Here is a 17,254-nt window from a genome sequence, read left to right on the forward strand (position 1 = left end):
ACTTTTACTGAAAGATATTTGGAGAAGAGCAAGTAGCCGCAGAAGTACAAATACTTGTTTGTGAAATGCAATAATTAGAATGCAACTGCTGTCACAGTGCAATTAAAGATTTTAAATTCATTTAAAATGTTTAATTACTTTAACATTTAAAGCGTACTACTTAAGTTTGTTTCCACTGCTTTCAAATATACAGCTCTGAGATTACTACAAATAGCCAATACAAAAAACACTGAAAAAGAAGATATAAATCCAAAATGTTGCATTAGAATAGAATATTTCATTGCCCACTAGATAGCTTGAATGAAACATTTAACAGTGGCTTCTGTTTAAAAGCTAAGTTATGGATTTTTATGGCATCCAAATTGTTTTAAAAAAAAAAAAGACATAAAAATACCCATCGGATTCAAGAGCATTTTATTTCATTTTAAACCCAACTGTTATTGAATCACAAACAGACAGAGGGAAGAGTGACTGTGGACTGACTGATGCTGAGATCCTTCATGATGCTTTGCTGCTCAAATCTCTCCTGCAGCCTGAGCCTCCAGTTCTCCAGCTCGGGCCGAGTCTCCTCCTGCAGAGCGGCGGGAACGCTGAACGAGTACAGACAGAATCTGTGAGCGTTGTCGCCCGTCTGCCATGCCGCCGATGCTGTAGCCACCACCAGCGGCGTCATGGACAGACAGTTTTCAAAGCTCCTGGCCTGATCAAACCAGTAGGTGACCGGGTAACCCAGTAAGAGACCAAATATGGTGCACAGGTTCCAATCGTCGGATTTCTCCCCAACATAAAGAGGTTCATCAGCCTCGTCGTGTCGCCGAAACTCCTCCAGGAGGAGCAGAAAATCTGCCACCACACCCGTCAGCCGTTCCCTCTGAGCATCAGAGACGGCGGGCTTCTCCAAAGACGCAGAGACGTTTACAACGGGCGGACCACCGCCGCGAAGCGTCTTCTCTAAATTAGATCTGAGGGCATCTGCGTTGATAATGAGACCGTTTCCGTTTAAATCCAGCGTGAGGAGGGATCGAGACACGAGCTGGAGAGACCGCAGGCAGCTCAGATACCGCTGGAGCTGTTCGGTGCGGGCGGCGCTGCTGTCGTACAGGAGAGCAGGCTTCAGCCCCAGATCCACAGTCAAGACCTGAGCAGCAAGATTCAGACTTTGAGCCACGGAGAGACCCTTTCTACCAGATCGCAGAGAGTTACGGGCTGCAGAGACAAACAGGTCCTCGACTGGCATGGTTGCGATAAAATCATTAAAATAAAAGTCTTTTGCGGGAGAGTTTAGGGCAAATTCAATCTGTACCTCAAAGAAAACAGAGATGATGCCTGTGCACTTGTGTACATAGGAGGGGGAAAAAAATGTCATGTAAACAAAAACACTTTGTTTTCCAAGTATTTCATCATGTCCCTCACTTCTTCTTTGTTGGTCCAAGATTCCTAAAAAGGGGCAAAACCATCACTTTAGTCACAAAGATAGCTTTTTTAAAGTAAATATATTGCTTCTACATTCCCTGCCAATGTTTCAGAATAACTGTAAACGTTTCTGTAATACAGAAATGTATCTTACAATCATCCTGTTTTTGGTCAAGATCAGCAGGTTAAGTCACCGGCTGAGGAGACATCAAGTCGAAATCTGAGAGATTTCTAGCCACCCAGACTCCGGCGGCAAACAAACCCAGGTTAACCAGAAGATTCCTGGAATGAAGAAAACAAAGAACGAAGCAAATTAAGAAATATTTACCGTTTTTGTTGCTGTGGTGTATTTCTGTTTAAAGAAACTTTACGAGTAAGCCATTATGGACTACTTTAGTTTGACTGGATCGAGAACCCGGAGGCTAAGTCTAAAACCTCGTTCTCTGGCTCCTACCACATTATTTCTAGGTGTTAATGTGGTCACTTGTTATTTAATATATCCCCCTGAAGATCGGAAACCCAGGGGGTTTTCTAGTTTAATTTATGCATACCAAGTGAAAAGAGTTTAAGCATAACTTCGAGAGTTAACGAAGAAGGAATGGATATTATATTAGAAATTACACATAAAATATTTACATATCACATGGAATACATAAAAATGACAAGCCTTAAGTGTAAATAACATGCTTTAGCTTACTAGCATTATTAAGTGTAAATAACATGCTTTAGCTTACTAGCATTATTAAGTGTAAATAACATGCTTTAGCTTACTAGCATTATTAAGTGTAAATAACATGCTTTAGCTTACTAGCATTAGCATCAGTGAGCGGCACAAGGACAAATCCAGCAGCATGAGCTAAAGCTAGCGGCACAGTCAAAATCAGCACAAAATTACCACAAAATAACATACTTCTCACCTCCTAAAGTCGTTTCTGTCTGTCGCAAAGCGATACGTCGAGCTGATCCACTCAGACACCTGGGATGGAAAGCTCCCTTTCGCGTTTGAACCGCTCATCGTGCTAGCAGAAAGTGGCAGCGAGGAGCGAAGACGGAACCAGCGTAGGCATATGGGAGAGGGGACGAATTTAGTTGTGGCACAAATAAGGGTGCCCGAGAGGATTAATCTTCGCTCGTGTCAATATAATATTACATGACCAAAGATGTCTGCCACCAGGTACCGTCGGTTCCTTAAACTGTGTGAGGAATGGCCCCGAGACGAGACCAAGAAGGCACGGGATCTGGGGACATTTCTGCGGCAGAGAGTGGCTTCTGCGTTCCGCGAGGGTGAAAACACGCAGGTAGAAGGTCACGCACACGACTCCATCGATCAGCGCTAACAGAGGACGCCCTTGTTTTTAGCATTTGTTGTTGGTACCTGCGGGAGCTTCTTTCTTATTACTCTGACAGCACTATTAATAATCCGGCTGCAAAAACAGATAACAGAAGTTCGACTTTATGGAAATAGTAAATAAAAACTATTTTTACAATTACTTTTGCTCAGGTGTTACCCTAGATGAACCAATTAACTGGATGCTTTTCTTTGATAATCTTGGTGATAATCAAGTCAGATACTGAAAAATCAGATTTCTAACTGTTCATGAAAATAACTCACTAGTTTCATCCTTTAGACACAACCTCAAACTGAGGCAGTTTGTTAATTAAAAATAATATTAGGAAATCAGCAGCACATGCGTTTCTCTTTATTGAGCTAAAATCCTTGGAAATAAAACTCAAAATAACTCAAACTAGCAGGTCAGACCTTAATGGAAACCGGATGTTAGTATTGGCCAGGAAAAACCTAATCAGTTAATCTGCTCTAGATTGATTTCTGACTACATTAATATATTTAAGTAATACTGACTCCAGTTCTTTGCAGTTGTTATAGAAGTTGTAAAATTATGCACATAACACAAATTTTGCATAAATATAGAAAACACTCATCTTAGACATCACTAGTAATTCATAAATTTGGGTTGAAGAGGGGAATCTAATTCCAAACAAAATATATTAAGTTTGTCAAACTTTAGCAGCTTGATTAATTACTAATTAGTAAAAGGTAAATAAAGTTGCTGTGCTTGCTCCTTGACATATAAATAACACATTTTGCTTCTACTTGTCATACCTCTCCAGCTTGCAGATCCCGAGAAATGTGACCAAATGTATGAAAGTTTGGCTCGCATCAATGGAAATGTGTACAGACAGCGGGTAAGCATGCATCCAAATGTACCGCAGTGATGAAAACCTGATTCTTTTATGATTTATCACAGCTTAATCCAGTTCTTTTGCTCTACAACGTTTCACAAAAAGATTTATGCTTCTTGAATGTTTTCACGTTTTGACTTATAATAGCCACACATGAAATCTATGTTATTGACTTTTTTTGTCATGGTAACCGTACAAAGTATTGACAGAGGAAGTCTGCATGCAAATACATATCACACCTTTCAGATTTTTTGTGTTAAATGCAAACCATATTATTATTTTCCTTTCACTTAACAATTCTTAACTACTTTTTGTTGTTCAGTCACATAAAATCCGAGTGAAATAAAATGAAGATAGTGGTTGGAACGTGACATAGTATGAAAAGTAAATAAATACTTCTGCAACTGTGAAGATGATGGTAAAACATGTTTTATTTGAGGTGAAGGCTAAACTAGGTTAATATGTAAAGAACCTCCACTTTTAAAAATCTATTCTAAGCACAAATACCACATTTATAATGCACAGAGTGTCATATACTTTGTGTTGCCAGTGTTTGTCCAAAGAAAGTAAACCAACTAGAATGAAAATATGTCATGTGTGTAGCCTGAACATTTCACATTTAGCTCCTCATAATAAGTAGAAACTGTGTAGAAAACAGAAAAATGTAGCAGGAAGCTTTGTCGTATAGAACGTAAATATGTTTATGTGTTTTTTAGTTTCCTCGTGTGAGAGACACAAGTTTTACAGGAGTTACAGTGGAGGAGTGTCGAGTGCTTTTGTCAGGTATGCAGTCTAATTACAATGTGCAGTGTCATCATTGCTCTTAACCAATCACAATAAAATGACCCTGAAAAAAGAGTGATGTACTTATACACCTTATTTCATTATTGTATTACAGGCAGTATGCAACAGAGCATGGATGAGGAAAAGAAGGGTTTATGGAAGTCGCTAATGGAGAGATTCTCCTCCAAATCACCAGAAGACGGTCCAGAAAAAGCTCCTGAAAAATAACATTTTTCTTTACTATGTCGCTTGTATAGAAATAAATATTATCTTTGTGGATTTGTCTCTTTTTTTTTTTTGACTATTAAAATCTTTAAATCATCAATACTCCTTTTCAAAAACTAAACCAGAACATCTGAAATAACCAAAAAAACGTTTTTAACAGCAATTGCAATACTGCTGGCAATAGTCAGGCTGTTAATATGTCACATGGAAAAATCAGAAACTGGAGGGACATGGAGGATATGAAACTTGAATAATGGAGGACACAAGAAGGGAGAGAAGAAATGCATTTAAGAAAGCATACGTGGGAAAAATGAGGGATGACACCAAAAAGGAAGGAAGAAACGGGACTCGATGCGATTAAATTTTTCCGTTTACACAGGCTAACAATGAATCCTGCTGAATCTTGAAAGACTGATAGATTAGACCAGAGGTTCCCAAACTGTGGGGCGCGCCCCCTAGGGGGCGCGAGAAGCCGCCTGAATGAAAAAACAAACCAAAAAAAAAAACATGAACGCTGTATGCGTTCGGTTTTTACCTTAGAATGGCCAGCTCTGTTATTCTTATGTCAATTTGATACAGTAGGGGCTTCTGCACTTCCCATATCTGTGTCCTCTGCCACTTTTATCAGCAGTTAAAACTGTTTAATCCGTTGTTAACATGTGGTAACCTGTTTTTCAGAGCCGCCTTTAAACGCAACATGAGCGCTACGACGCTCGCGCTGGGTTTAGACTTGTGCAAGCAGAGAAGGAGACCTGCTGCTGCTGTACGGAGCTACGCAGGTGTGTTAGAATCATGGCAGCAAAACGCAAAGAACTTTTAACAGTATTCCCCCAAACTAACAGACTGAGTTGAGTAAAGCTGTTGGATGCAGGTAAAGTTAGCTAAAAGATGATTAGCTAGCTAATATCAATACAGCACCTTAAACTTAACAAGTAGCCTGTAGGCTACCGATGTCGTTGTCTATGTTCAGCTAAGTACATTCATTTTGCTCCCAACAAAGTCGATCCACCACCACCCCCCTCATTCCCCCGTTCTTAGTCACCCCTCCCTTCATCGTTCAGTCGTTCAACCAGACAGATATTTGTAATCCATAGGGGGGGCACAGAAAATGTTTGTACACCACTGGGGGGGGCGCAGGAGAAAACGTTTGGGAGCCACTGACTTTGAGCGATCGCCTTCAAGCTAGTTAGGAAAAGCAATCCCGTCATGTCATCATTTTTCTGTAAAACGTTTTAAGACCGTGGTGTTTATTTTACTCAAGATTATCGTGCTGTGAGAATCTCACTGCCCATGTCCAGATTTAGTGTTATGTGATGGACTGAAATGTGTTTATAATATGTCAAAGGTATATGCACTCTTTGCTTTATAGATCTGTTAATGTTTATATTTACAACCAAAGAAAGTTTTACTCCTTTTGCAGAAGCAGTGTTTGCGCTTATTTATATTTGCGGCGCGATCTACTGGGACAATCTTCTTGTTGTTTCTAAGGAAGGACTCTTAACTTCAAAAGTTTGCTTACAAAATCTTATTTACAAATGAGAAAATGCCATTTTACGACAACGAGTACATTTTATACAAGTAAAATTAAAATGGATGTCAACATGTTTAAAAAGAATTACATTTAACTCATTTAAACAAGTTGAAATATGTCTTTGTGAATTATGCAAAGCCTAATCAGCTACATGTTATACTCAAGTACCAGAAGCTGCAACTCCTCTGATTCTCACAGCAGTTGACACCAGGCTGTTAGAAACAGCATCTACAGCAGCTCATTTTAAACAGAAAGAGATTTTATGAACACGTTGGAACACAGTCTTCTTACGTCTGTCTTTAAAAAAAAGTTGCTCGGGTTTGCTTAAAAAAAAAAACAACCTCATTTTATTTACAAATGGGAAAACATGCAAATTAGAACACCAAACTTTTACACGCATAAATGTTAATCGGAAAAGCGTGACTGGAAAAAAAAAGTTTACCAAAGGAAGCACAGAAATATACCACAACTAAGTTCCAATGTGGATCCTGAGGTAAGCTGGACACTGGAAAGCTTTGATCAGAATGTACTATGCTTTCATTTGTTCTTTAGTTTGACAGGAATAGTGCACATTTTTAAGAGTTAGATTGAAGAACACGGTGGTGTGCAGAACAAATATGCTAATAACAATATAGACCAGGTCCTCGTCAAACTTTTAGACAAGAGGTGAATCATAAACTCAAAAAAAAAAAAAAAAAACGTAGCTGTGAAACTGATCTGTCATTTTTTGCAAAGGAATTTATAGTAATGAGCCAAGATTTAGCAATGGAAACAAACACATTGCTCTACTCTTCCTTTTTCTCTGGGTTATCTCTCCATATGCAGTAGTTGAGGGCTGTGGCGAGGAACAGCCAGGACAGATAGGGAGCGAGGAGCAGGGTGGCGGTGCGGCTGATGGAATACCAAGACGCCATGGTGGCTCCAACCGTCCCCGTGAGAAACACGATCTCCACCAGGGCCTGAATTACACAGGAGGAGGGCATCTCATTGACTGGACTGGATTTCAAACATTGATCACCCGCTACACGAACCTATTCGAGTGGAAAAAAACTAAACAAAAATAATAAAAAATTTAAAAAAACGTACCCATTTCAGCTTGTGTGCACCAAAGAAAATGGGAGTCCAGGCCCAGTTCAGAGCGAGCTGCAGCCCATAAAGCCCCAGTGGAACCACAGCATCTTTAGTGAAACCTCCAAGCTCTTTCCAGATCAGGTAGGAGCCATACCTGCATAAAAGAAAACATCCAAAAAAAAAAAATGAACTCACTGTAGAGCAGAGTGGCTGTATGAGTCATCTAGCGTCCCACCTACCCCATTCCGGTGTACAGGCAAGTCCACACCACAGGGAATGCTGCGTTTGGTGGGCGCCATGAGGGTTTGTTCAGGGTTGGGTACCAGTTTTTTACCTCTTTGCGTGTAATGAAGCTACCATAGAAACCACCGACGTGTGGCAACGCCGTCATCCCAATCATAGGCAGCCACATGGTCTGAGATAAGAGCAAGTCGTAACAGTTTACCCCCTGCTAAAGCTGCAGATATTAACTACCATGTTATATAATAACTTTCATAAACTCTGAAGAGGAAGGCAAAAAAAAACAAAAGCATTTTTCAGGGTAAAAGCACAGCTGATCTCTAATGGTCTAGTGATCGTCATGAATGAAAGACTAAAATGTGTAAGTAGCTGATAACTAAACAGTGTTTTTAAGTGTGACTATAATATTACAATAGCTCCATTTCAAACAAAAACAAATGTAAAAATGTTGACTTTTTTTCTGTATTTTTACGCAAACTAAAGAGACTGAACCATGTTGTTCAATCTTTGCATACTGTAAGTCATGAAATGTTTCAAAACATGTGCATAAGTTCCCACCACAGAGTGATCAACACAATGTCTAGAACGTGTGGACATTTGTACCACACTTGCACAAAATACAACACAATTTTACATTATATTACATCTACATACCTTGCAAAAACAAGGAAAAAAAAATATTTGAAAACATATTTTCATTTCCAAAGTTAAACTACAAAATCATCTACAAGGTTGAATGTTTTTTGTTTTTTTTCCATGTTTTTCTATGTCCAGGTCTTCCAAGGTTTTGAGACCATTCTAGGCTGACGATGTCATTCAGAGATGAAAACCGCCATAAAAGTGGATTTGAAACACCGGCACACTTTTGTCTGTGTGGAAATCGAACAGGAAACCTTTCGGGACAAAATAATTGTTGCAGAAAGTGCAAAAGACATGCTGCGCTGTTGAATATGATTTGCTTGTTCTTCACAAACAACAACAATGTTCAACTTCATGTCATTCTGAACAAGTTGCAAACTTAAGAGTGCACATACTATGTATGCTTAATTAACACATAAACTACAGCCTATTTATGTGGAAACATAAAACTACATTTCATACATGTACACATTGTCTCAAAGCACTTGGATATTGTAGGTTTCCTTTTCATGTGTTTTTTGTTGCAAGTACAATGACTATTTTTCTAACCAAGTTACAAAGGTTTCATAACTTTTGCTGCACTGAGCACCTTGTCCAACTGATCTTTAAAATGTGCTACAGAAACACACTTTGAGCTGACTTAGCTCTATAGTGTATTACTTAGGATTTTGCTTCTCCAAATAAATAGATTTTAATTTTTAACCTTTAGTTTACTGTTTTATCAGTGTATAAGCCGGTCAAGATTTTTATCTCTATTTGTCCACAGTAGCCATTCATTTAACAACCTCCCAATAAAGTTGGTTACATATCATTTTGTATATTTGTTATTCAACCTCCAGCTGCTGTTTGAAGGCCAAGGGCCTACACGTCCTGCTGATGATAACTCCATGTGGGTACATGGGTGACCATTCAAATATTTACCTAATATCCAGTCTACATGACCAGATTCAGTACAGAAGTTAAAGTTTCAGGATCAGCTTTTGAATCTAGTGTTGTATTTGAATTGCAAACTTGTATGCCTTGTTTCGTAACTTGCGCGGTGAGAGGCGTGTCCAAACTGACAGTTCTCCAGAATACTCAAAAATAATCTGCTTAATTAATATATATATATATATATAAATACGGATATTTCGTGGAACTGTAGGAATAATTGGTGTTTTGGCAGGTTGTACGGCTTGTAAACAAAAAAGAGCTAACGCGCATTTCCTTTCGCGAAACACTTTGTTGTAATATTACTTAAGACACACAGAGGTCAAAGTTCCAGAAAAATACTTTCACTCATCGTGCGACTGCTCTGGCCATGAGTTTGTTTGAAACACTTACCATCTCTCAGTCCGGATAGTTGATATGCTGTATATAAAAGCTAAAAACAACAGCAGACTACAGACATGCAGCCTCTTGTTGATAGTCCTGTGTTATAGCTGCTTTTAAAGGGCAGGGCAGCCTTATCGCCGCGGTCACTCCTCAGTCCCTCCCACAATCAGCCGCCCAAACGACGTGACGGCGCGGTGGCCAAAGGCTGGTTGGTTGTGAGGATACAAATCTACCTACAGTCAGGAAGTCTAAAACATATAACACTGAGAGAGCGAAGGTCAAAAATGACAGAAGCTAACACTTTTCCTGCTCAGCCCGTTACTACTACAAGTTTCCCGTTGGCTTTTCAGTCGGCGGAAACGTGAAGACAACAAAGATTGCTTAAGGCTCAAGATAGTTCCCTCCCTTCTTATATGAATGGCGTTGACTCTTAGCTGCAGCTCTGACACAACCCCAGCTTGTCCCTGATGTTAAATCATTAGTATCTCAACATATTTGACATGGTTTACTGTTTTGAAACTTTTAAGCAGTCACGTATTCTCTAAAAATATAGACAGACAGCAATGACTACTTGAAAGTCAAAATACAGAAAATTATTTACTTCAGGAGGCTGAAGCTAATCTACGGAGGACCAAAACTGACATAATTAAAAATAAATAGGGCAGGACTCCCAAAGGTTTCGAAAACCTTTCCAGATTGATTGTGGATTAATTTGTTTCTCTCTTCTTTAAATGTTTTCAAGTGGGCCTTTGTGTTTTTATCTACTTGTCAGACAGGTTCTATTTAAGTGATTTTTCTGACTCAACAGGTTTTTCTGTAACCACGGTTGGTGAATTACATCACTTTTCAGTTTTTAACTTGTAAAAAAAACTTAAACTCTGTATCATTTTCCATTCAGCGAACAATTTTTGCACTACTTTAATTTTAGTTTATCAAATCAATCACTTGGACTGAAGTCAAAGTGCTTTTTCAATTTTTTTGTTCACATTAATCCAAAAGACTAATCTTCAATGAATCTTGGTTTCTGCCATTCGCAATAAGGATGTGAATCATAGACTTGAGAAATTTATTGCTCATGATGACTAAATGACTTGATGCAACATGTCATAGTTACATATCTGATCAATTTTGGTAATATGCCTGCATTTTCATAAACAGCCAGCATATCAACAATTCGTCACTCCTGTGGCATCTACATACCTGAACAAACAAATAATTTTTTAGGTAATCTAAAGTATGAACGAAAAAGCAACTGAACTTTTCTTGTTTTTTGAAATGTTTTCTTTGTGGGGGAGGGGAGAACGCTCTTCAAAAGACAAGAGAAGTGCATTTATTTTCTATTTAAGAAGTTTTCTCCTGAATAACAGGCCATACACAAGCATCACAGGATGTAACTTTTTCAACAAATAAAATTGGTCCACTTACAGTCTCTATGTGGCACTGTTTTAATTCAATAATTCAAGACTGAAAAGAGTACAGAAATGAGTTGATGGCAAGACAAAATCCTTTAGCAAACATCTCTTGTCCAGGCACTTCAGTTTATTACATTTTTCTGGGGCTAAAAAACAAAAAGCACAAGTTGCTGGTCAAGAGTATTACCAGAAGAAACTTTGCAGAAACAAACATGTAAATCACACAGAAAGAACAGCATTCCAAACCAGTTACAATCGAGCCTGTTAGATACAAGGTTTCTGTTGCTCAATAATTTTGGACATTTGTAGTTTAAGTTCAAATTAACCTACAAATTAATCAAAATAAAAACTATCTGATTTAATTAGATAACCTCTAAGAAATTTACAAAGTTTCTAAGCTGCCCCCTCTGTGTGTGAAGGCGAGTGTGACCTGTCCCTGGTGTACCCTGTCCGGTGCCCAGTGACAGAACAGGATTAAATAAGTAAATAAAATTGATTAACACCTGGAGGTACATAGTTAATTTTCCCAATAATACCATAATAATTGTTTTTAGAAGCTGACTACCTCTTAGCTGCCCTTACTACATAGAAAAAAATGACCAATCATTGCTTTTAGAATCAAACTATCATGTAATCCGGTAGAAAAAAAACAAATTATTTTTTAGGTTACACATGCTGATAGGTTGTACAGAAATGACCTAGAAAAGTACTGTAAACTGTACTCTACTCTTTTTTATCAGGGTTGTCTCTCCATATGCAGTAACGGATGGCGGTGGTGTAACACATCCAAGCCAGATATGGCGCTAAGAGCAGAGAGGCGGTGCGGCTAACGGGATACCAAGACAACATGGTGGCTCCAATCGCCCCATCCAGAAGCACAATCTCAATTAGACCCTAAAATGTGAACATAAAACACATTTAATCAGACAGTTTGCAATAGTAAAATTTGCTTCTAGAATGAAAAAATAACACTAATAGAGACCTCTACATTTTAAAGCCTACCCATTTTTGACTGTGCACACCGAAGAAAAGAGGAACTGATGCCCAATTCAGAGCGAGCTGCAGCCCGTAAAGTCCCATTGGAACCACTGCATCCTCAGTAAAACCCCCAAGCTCTTTCCAAATTAGGTAGGATCCATATCTGCATGGAAAAATGCAAATGAAATAATAATAATAATAATAATAATAATAATAATAATAATAATAATAATAATAATAATAATAATAATAATAATAGACAAATTCTTAACACTTAATTCATTACAAAAGAGAGGATTTTTCTTTCTTCATAAGTGAGTGCAGCACTAAAGAAAAGATTTTTTAATACCTAAAGAAGGAAAATATTCAAGATCATGCTTGGAGCTGAAGTGGTAGCAGCTGCCTCGGCAAATAGACTCAAAAGTCTAAATATTTTTCATGGCAATATTATATGAATAGTTTTATAATTGTTGAATCCAAAATATCGTACTTGGTATCACTATTAATTATTAAACAGTAAAGATAAAATATTTCTAGAGATTACAATTTCGTCAGCTATTACAACAATTAGTTTGATGCAATGTTTTTTTATTTTTATTTTATTTTCAATACTTCTGTATTTTTAGGTTCAAAATATATTGTTTCAAAAGCAGAAAGAAAAGAAAACAGTAAAATCTCAGATGTTACACTGAAAAATACATTTACAAAGTATATTCAGTTTTGAAATACTAAACCATCCATGCATTCAGATTAATCATCAGTATATTTCGAGGATGTTTGAAAATCCACCTTTGCACTCCGCATGGCTTTTTATTTTGTTCCTCCTTAGCATGTGTAAAAATAACTTGTACTGCAGGAATGATAACAGAGCAACAAAGTCACACGCGTTCACTGAGAGCTGATAATATATCGGCTCCTGGTCCTGAGCTTTTCATTTTGAAAACATGAAAACAATTCCTGAATTAAGTGCGAATAGGACAGGTTCTCTGTAACACTGAACTTAGCCATGTTGTGCATCATTTACCCCATCCCTGTGTAAAGACTCGTCCACACCACAGGGAACGCTCCGTTCGGTGGGCACCATGAGGGTTTCTTCAGGCTTGCGTACCAGGTGTAGACCTCCCTGCGTCTGATGAAGCCACCAAGGATCCCTCCGACATGGGGCAGGGCCGTGAACCCAACCATTGGCAGAGACATGGTCTGAAACAAGACCAGATGATTTTATGACCGATTCCGATGAAGATGGGTCGCAGGAATTATACAATACGGTGAAAAGTATTTGCTCCCAGACAAATATCTTCATTGTTTTTTTTGTTTTTTGTCACAACTTTCACATCAACAAGCACATTTGATTATCACTCAACTAATGCGACTAAATACAAAAAGTAGTTGTTAAAGGGTGATTTCACTTATTAAGGGAAATTAACAATCCAAACTAATCTTGTCCCAGGTAAAAAGAAAAACAAAGTAATTGCACAAGAATTCAGACCGATTCAGCCACACAGCAGGATTTTTGAGCATGAATGGCCAGAGGTTATACCACAACATCATGTCCAAACTTCAACTAGGCTTCTCTGAAACCCTAATTTTGTCTAGTTTTTCAGTCATTAAAACCACTTGTGTTTTGAATCACTATCCTGCTGCAAATCCAAGGGTGCATACATGGGCTAAAGACCATGAACTGATCGTTGAACATTCTCCATCTGAACTTTTTATCTTTTTTTTGCTTAGAACAGAATTCCTGGTTTCTATAATAGCAAAGTATCCCCAGATGTTAACACAATCACCTGCCAGCTCGCCTGCTACTGTAATGTTCTTTTTCTGAAACGCATCAGAGGTCAGTACCGCAGCGATGTAAAAGGGAGGTTGAGAGTTTTAATCTGGTCATTCAGGATGGAGTCGGCATGTTCTCTCTGTGCATGTGTGGGTTCTCTCTGGGTAGTTGTCCTCTCACAGTTCCAAAACACATGGTTGTGAGGAGTGTGTATGTGCACAGCCGTTTGTTCTGGGTGTCTCTGTGTTGCCGTGTGACAGAACAGCGACCTGTCCAGATTGTGCTTTATGCAGCATCAAACTGGATGGACTCTGCTTTTTGCATTTACTCTGTTTATGTTTATCAGATTTCATGATTATCAATGATCTGAAACATTTAATTATGGGAAGTACCATCTATGTCACATTTAATTGTGACATAAAGCATCCTTTTAAATATAAGTAAGAAAGAAGGGAAGTAAAATAAATGTTTTTCTAAGTATGTCCATGTTGTGTTTTTACAAAAAAAAAAAAACATTTCTGGCTGAATTAGCACAAATATGAATGCATCAATTTAGTGACTGTTCATCAGACAGTCTGGGTAGAGAAGCTTTTTCTGTTTGCAGGTAAAAGTCTGTGCAGTTTGTGTTCAGAATGTGTGGGGTCTGCAGAGATAGGCGTCCATTTCCTGATCTAAGAGAGATCATATCTATATATAGAGAATATCATATTCTTCTTGAAAAACGGTCTAATAGCATAATCTTATTGTGCGTGTTTTTTTTTTTTTGTCTTATTCCTATTTTACCTTTACAGAACATGCAAATCGCCGTGTAATCAAATTTAGATCCACTATGCTGACATAATTGACATTAAAGGAACGTTTTTCCTGTGTAGCAGAGTTTTACAGAACATATAAAACAAATAAAGCACGTGACTAATAAAACGTTCTGTTAAAGACAATTTATATCCCAACCCCATTTAACTCGAAAGTGGTCGAGAGAGACATGACTAAAGCCATTTAAAAGTGGCCTCGAAATTCAGAGCAACTCGTGTCTTACCGTCAGCGAGCCTGAGCTCAACAAGCAAGTAACTAGTAATGTAAGAAAGCTGTATGCAGTCGTTTACGTAAGCTGTCTGGTTTCTGAAGGTGAAGGTTATTGTCCGACACTCCCTACCTTATACAAGGTAAGGAGACCGCGGAGAAGGCAAACAGCGTGACGTCACCACGTTCTGATCAGCCATTGGCTGCAAGAACAAAACCCGACGTACAGTTGTTAAAATAATGAACATATTCTAGAACGCCGAAATTGTCCACGGGTCAAACAGTATCCTTCCGTGTTTTGATACTTATTTAAAGTTGTCTAATCGCGTCTGTTTTACTATATTTATTTATTTTTTTATTTATTTGCTGAGATTACAAAACGTTTAAGATAGCTCCCCACCTCTGCACCTCAGAGAGACGTTTTGTGCCCCGTTCAATTTACCTCGGAAAACCTAAATCTGGGAACGTCATCACGCTCTGTTTAAAAGGCTTTATAGAGAGGTCAATTAATATATTAGCCGAAGAAGGTATCACTACTTCAACATATTTTTATTTTAGATTTTAATAAAAGTAAGTTACCATCCAAAAAATTACAAAAGTAAAAGTAAAGAGGTATTTCATAAGAAGTCTACTTTAGCAGAATTATGTGTAAATTCTGGTATTTTAAAGACTAAGGCACAGCAGACAAAGCCTTTTTACAAACAAGAAGTCTCACTTCAATATATTTAGGTATGTTTCTGTGTCTGGTGCATTTTCAGTTAAAACATGTTTGTTCTTTATTCAGTCATTTGTATAGCACATCGTAAGGCACTTCAAAGTGCTTTATTTAATAATAAAAAATACAATTAGCAAAAAAACAAAAGTGAAACATAACGACAGAAAAGGGAAGTCATGAAAAGTTAAAATACAGGTCATAATAAATCTATTTTCCAATATGAATTGAAAGGAGCTCAAAACAAAACCGAGTTTAGCCTTGATTTAGTTCAGCAGTTACGCAGTTTTCTGGAAGTTTGTTCAAAATTAGAGGAGCATAAAAAACTGAATGCTGCTTTGCAGGGTTTGGTTCTGGGGATTGTTATGGTTATGTAAGCGTGCAGCAGTGTGCATGTAAGTAGATAAAAGGGATGGAGAGAAAGGACACAGTCATACATCCGTTTTCCAGCTATGTACAAAATCACGCCCTTTTTATCCCGAGTGACTAGGCAGAGCACTATTAGCAAAACAGTGGAATTCTTTACAATTAATACATTCAAATGTAATCTAATCATTCGAACCTATAATCTAGATATATGTGGCTGATGTAATGAGATACAAAAACTGGGAACTCTCAGAAATCACTGTGTGACCCTATAAGTGCAAATAAATACAGAGCTGTGAAGAAATAACCTCCCATTTACAGGTTTCTTATGTTTTTGAATTTTGTAAAACTTCATTGACTCAAAACATAAGACACATTTTTACATCAGGCAAAGATAACTTGACGAAATACAAAAAGTAGTTTTTAAATGCTGATTTGATCTAATACAGTGAAAAGCAAATGTTTTCGAATAACCGGCAAGGAGTCTTTTACATCTCTGCTTAAGAATTTTAAGCCACTTTTCTTAGGATTGTGTCAATTCAGCCTCCATTTGAGGCCTTTTGAACATGAGTGTCCTTCTTCTACCAGATCTAAGCTACACTTTGACTAGGCCACAGCACAACCTTTTTCTTAAGTTCATTCAGAGATGGACTTGATATGTGCTTTGTATCATCGTCTGGCTGCATAAGTCAAATGTGGGTGGGCATTCTTCTCCAAGTCCAGACAAAGCAGAGGTGTGTGAAAAAAATGCACGACACAAAAAAACATTTCCACTGGAAAGTTATGCAGTTTTTCTGCTTGTAAAGTAAGATAATGTGTAAAAGTGAATGAGAAAACCGAAGTTTTTTTTATCCTACAAAACTTCATATATTGATTCCAGCTTATGTTTTTTGCTTTTTGATTAATTTTCTATTGTCCCCGAATTCACTTTTAGCACTATAACTCTTTGAACATCAAGCTTTATTTACATTGTGCACTATTGTAAATAATTAGTATTCTTAATGCACAAGTACACATGAAGATTTTAGACATTTTTAAATGAACTTACTCAGTTACACAATCTTTTGGACGGGAGTATGTTGTGTTTTCTATAATTATGCAGTAAGAATGTTGGTGTCATTATACACTTAATTCTGTTTTTATACATTTGACGTTCTGTATTTGTGTGAATCAGTTTGCTGTTGTCGCACAGAAACGTCCCCACTGAGGGACAATAAAGAATATTTCTATTTCCTATTTTTACTCCACATCCCAATTTCTTCGAGAAAAAAACCCCCCAAAACCTCTATCTTATTCACAAACAACAACTTGCTAGTGTGCATGCATTTAAAAAAAAAAAAAAAAAGTCAGGGATGCTCCAGAGTTCCCAGTCCACTCGGTGAACTATGAGCCCCTCCTCCAAGACACACCTTTTCCTCCGTGGTCCTCCGGCGTTTCTTACCTTCTTTCCGCTCCTCTCAGCGTCGTTGTCTGGCTGTGAACTCTCACCCCAGCTGCTTGGGAAATGTCACACAGGCAGGGAGGCCCGTGCTGCAGTAGGGGGGGCGTAATAGGAAGGAAAAAATAACATTTTC

At 37.9% G+C, this 17,254-nt stretch overlaps 5 protein-coding genes across 7 annotated transcripts; 1 reads left to right on the forward strand and 4 right to left on the reverse strand.

Annotated features, from left to right (window-relative positions):
* Window positions 1–397: 397 nt before the first annotated feature.
* On the reverse strand, window positions 398–1,366 carry c5h1orf74 (chromosome 5 C1orf74 homolog). Its single transcript, XM_008408800.3, has one exon. The coding sequence runs from the start codon at window positions 1,364–1,366 to the stop codon at window positions 446–448; it is 921 nt and encodes a 306-aa protein (XP_008407022.1). The 3' UTR covers window positions 398–445.
* Window positions 1,297–2,465, reverse strand: tomm6 (translocase of outer mitochondrial membrane 6 homolog (yeast)). The gene is made up of 3 exons (XM_008408803.3): window positions 2,331–2,465; window positions 1,568–1,695; window positions 1,297–1,437 (listed from the first exon to the last, which is right to left on the reverse strand). Exons 1-2 carry the CDS (start codon window positions 2,426–2,428, stop codon window positions 1,599–1,601), a joined length of 195 nt encoding a protein of 64 aa, XP_008407025.1. The 5' UTR covers window positions 2,429–2,465; the 3' UTR covers window positions 1,297–1,437; window positions 1,568–1,598.
* A 108-nt stretch (window positions 2,466–2,573) lies between these two features.
* On the forward strand, window positions 2,574–4,677 carry uqcc2 (ubiquinol-cytochrome c reductase complex assembly factor 2). The gene is made up of 4 exons (XM_008408801.2): window positions 2,574–2,711; window positions 3,544–3,618; window positions 4,332–4,398; window positions 4,514–4,677. Exons 1-4 carry the CDS (start codon window positions 2,574–2,576, stop codon window positions 4,624–4,626), a joined length of 393 nt encoding a protein of 130 aa, XP_008407023.1. The 3' UTR covers window positions 4,627–4,677.
* On the reverse strand, window positions 4,511–9,784 carry tspo (translocator protein). Its single transcript, XM_008408804.3, has 4 exons — window positions 9,428–9,784; window positions 7,465–7,640; window positions 7,241–7,379; window positions 4,511–7,113 (listed from the first exon to the last, which is right to left on the reverse strand). The coding sequence occupies exons 1-4, from the start codon at window positions 9,428–9,430 to the stop codon at window positions 6,940–6,942; spliced, it is 492 nt and encodes a 163-aa protein (XP_008407026.2). The 5' UTR covers window positions 9,431–9,784; the 3' UTR covers window positions 4,511–6,939.
* Window positions 9,785–10,839: 1,055 nt separating this feature from the next.
* Window positions 10,840–17,211, reverse strand: LOC103464595 (translocator protein-like). 3 transcript variants are annotated; one of them, XM_008408806.2, is made up of 4 exons: window positions 17,122–17,211; window positions 12,833–13,008; window positions 11,833–11,971; window positions 10,840–11,724 (listed from the first exon to the last, which is right to left on the reverse strand). In XM_008408806.2, exons 2-4 carry the CDS (start codon window positions 13,003–13,005, stop codon window positions 11,554–11,556), a joined length of 483 nt encoding a protein of 160 aa, XP_008407028.1. In that variant the 5' UTR covers window positions 13,006–13,008; window positions 17,122–17,211; the 3' UTR covers window positions 10,840–11,553. The 3 variants fall into 3 exon arrangements, with proteins under 3 accessions (XP_008407028.1, XP_017160413.1, XP_008407027.1); XM_017304924.2 differs by lacking the exon at window positions 17,122–17,211 and adding an exon at window positions 14,736–14,865; XM_008408805.3 differs by lacking the exon at window positions 17,122–17,211 and adding an exon at window positions 14,619–14,729.
* Window positions 17,212–17,254: the final 43 nt, after the last annotated feature.

The sequence above is a fragment of the Poecilia reticulata genome, chromosome 5, assembly GCF_904066995.2.
Source record: "Poecilia reticulata chromosome 5, P_reticulata-male-v2, whole genome shotgun sequence".
NCBI lineage: Eukaryota > Metazoa > Chordata > Actinopteri > Cyprinodontiformes > Poeciliidae > Poecilia > Poecilia reticulata.

Bases quoted from the DNA above. Each gene is read 5' to 3' on its own strand.
- tspo (XM_008408804.3), bottom strand. The intron at 7,380-7,464 runs GTAGGTGGGACG...TCTTTTATGCAG, and splicing joins TGCCTGTACACCGGAATGGG to GTATGGCTCCTACCTGATCT. The intron at 7,114-7,240 runs GTACGTTTTTTT...TGTGTAATTCAG, and splicing joins GTGCACACAAGCTGAAATGG to GCCCTGGTGGAGATCGTGTT.
- uqcc2 (XM_008408801.2), top strand. From the start codon at position 2,574: ATGTCTGCCACCAGGTACCGTCGGTTCCTTAAACTGTGTGAGGAATGG. The intron at 2,712-3,543 runs GTAGAAGGTCAC...ATACCTCTCCAG, and splicing joins GCGAGGGTGAAAACACGCAG to CTTGCAGATCCCGAGAAATG. The intron at 3,619-4,331 runs GTAAGCATGCAT...TGTGTTTTTTAG, and splicing joins GAAATGTGTACAGACAGCGG to TTTCCTCGTGTGAGAGACAC.
- tomm6 (XM_008408803.3), bottom strand. From the start codon at position 2,428: ATGAGCGGTTCAAACGCGAAAGGGAGCTTTCCATCCCAGGTGTCTGAG. The intron at 1,696-2,330 runs GTGAGAAGTATG...TCTTCATTCCAG, and splicing joins GACAGAAACGACTTTAGGAG to GAATCTTCTGGTTAACCTGG.
- c5h1orf74 (XM_008408800.3), bottom strand. From the start codon at position 1,366: ATGACATTTTTTTCCCCCTCCTATGTACACAAGTGCACAGGCATCATC.
- LOC103464595 (XM_008408806.2), bottom strand. From the start codon at position 13,005: ATGTCTCTGCCAATGGTTGGGTTCACGGCCCTGCCCCATGTCGGAGGG. The intron at 11,972-12,832 runs GTAAATGATGCA...TTTTCCATGCAG, and splicing joins AGTCTTTACACAGGGATGGG to ATATGGATCCTACCTAATTT. The intron at 11,725-11,832 runs GTAGGCTTTAAA...TTCACATTTTAG, and splicing joins GTGTGCACAGTCAAAAATGG to GGTCTAATTGAGATTGTGCT.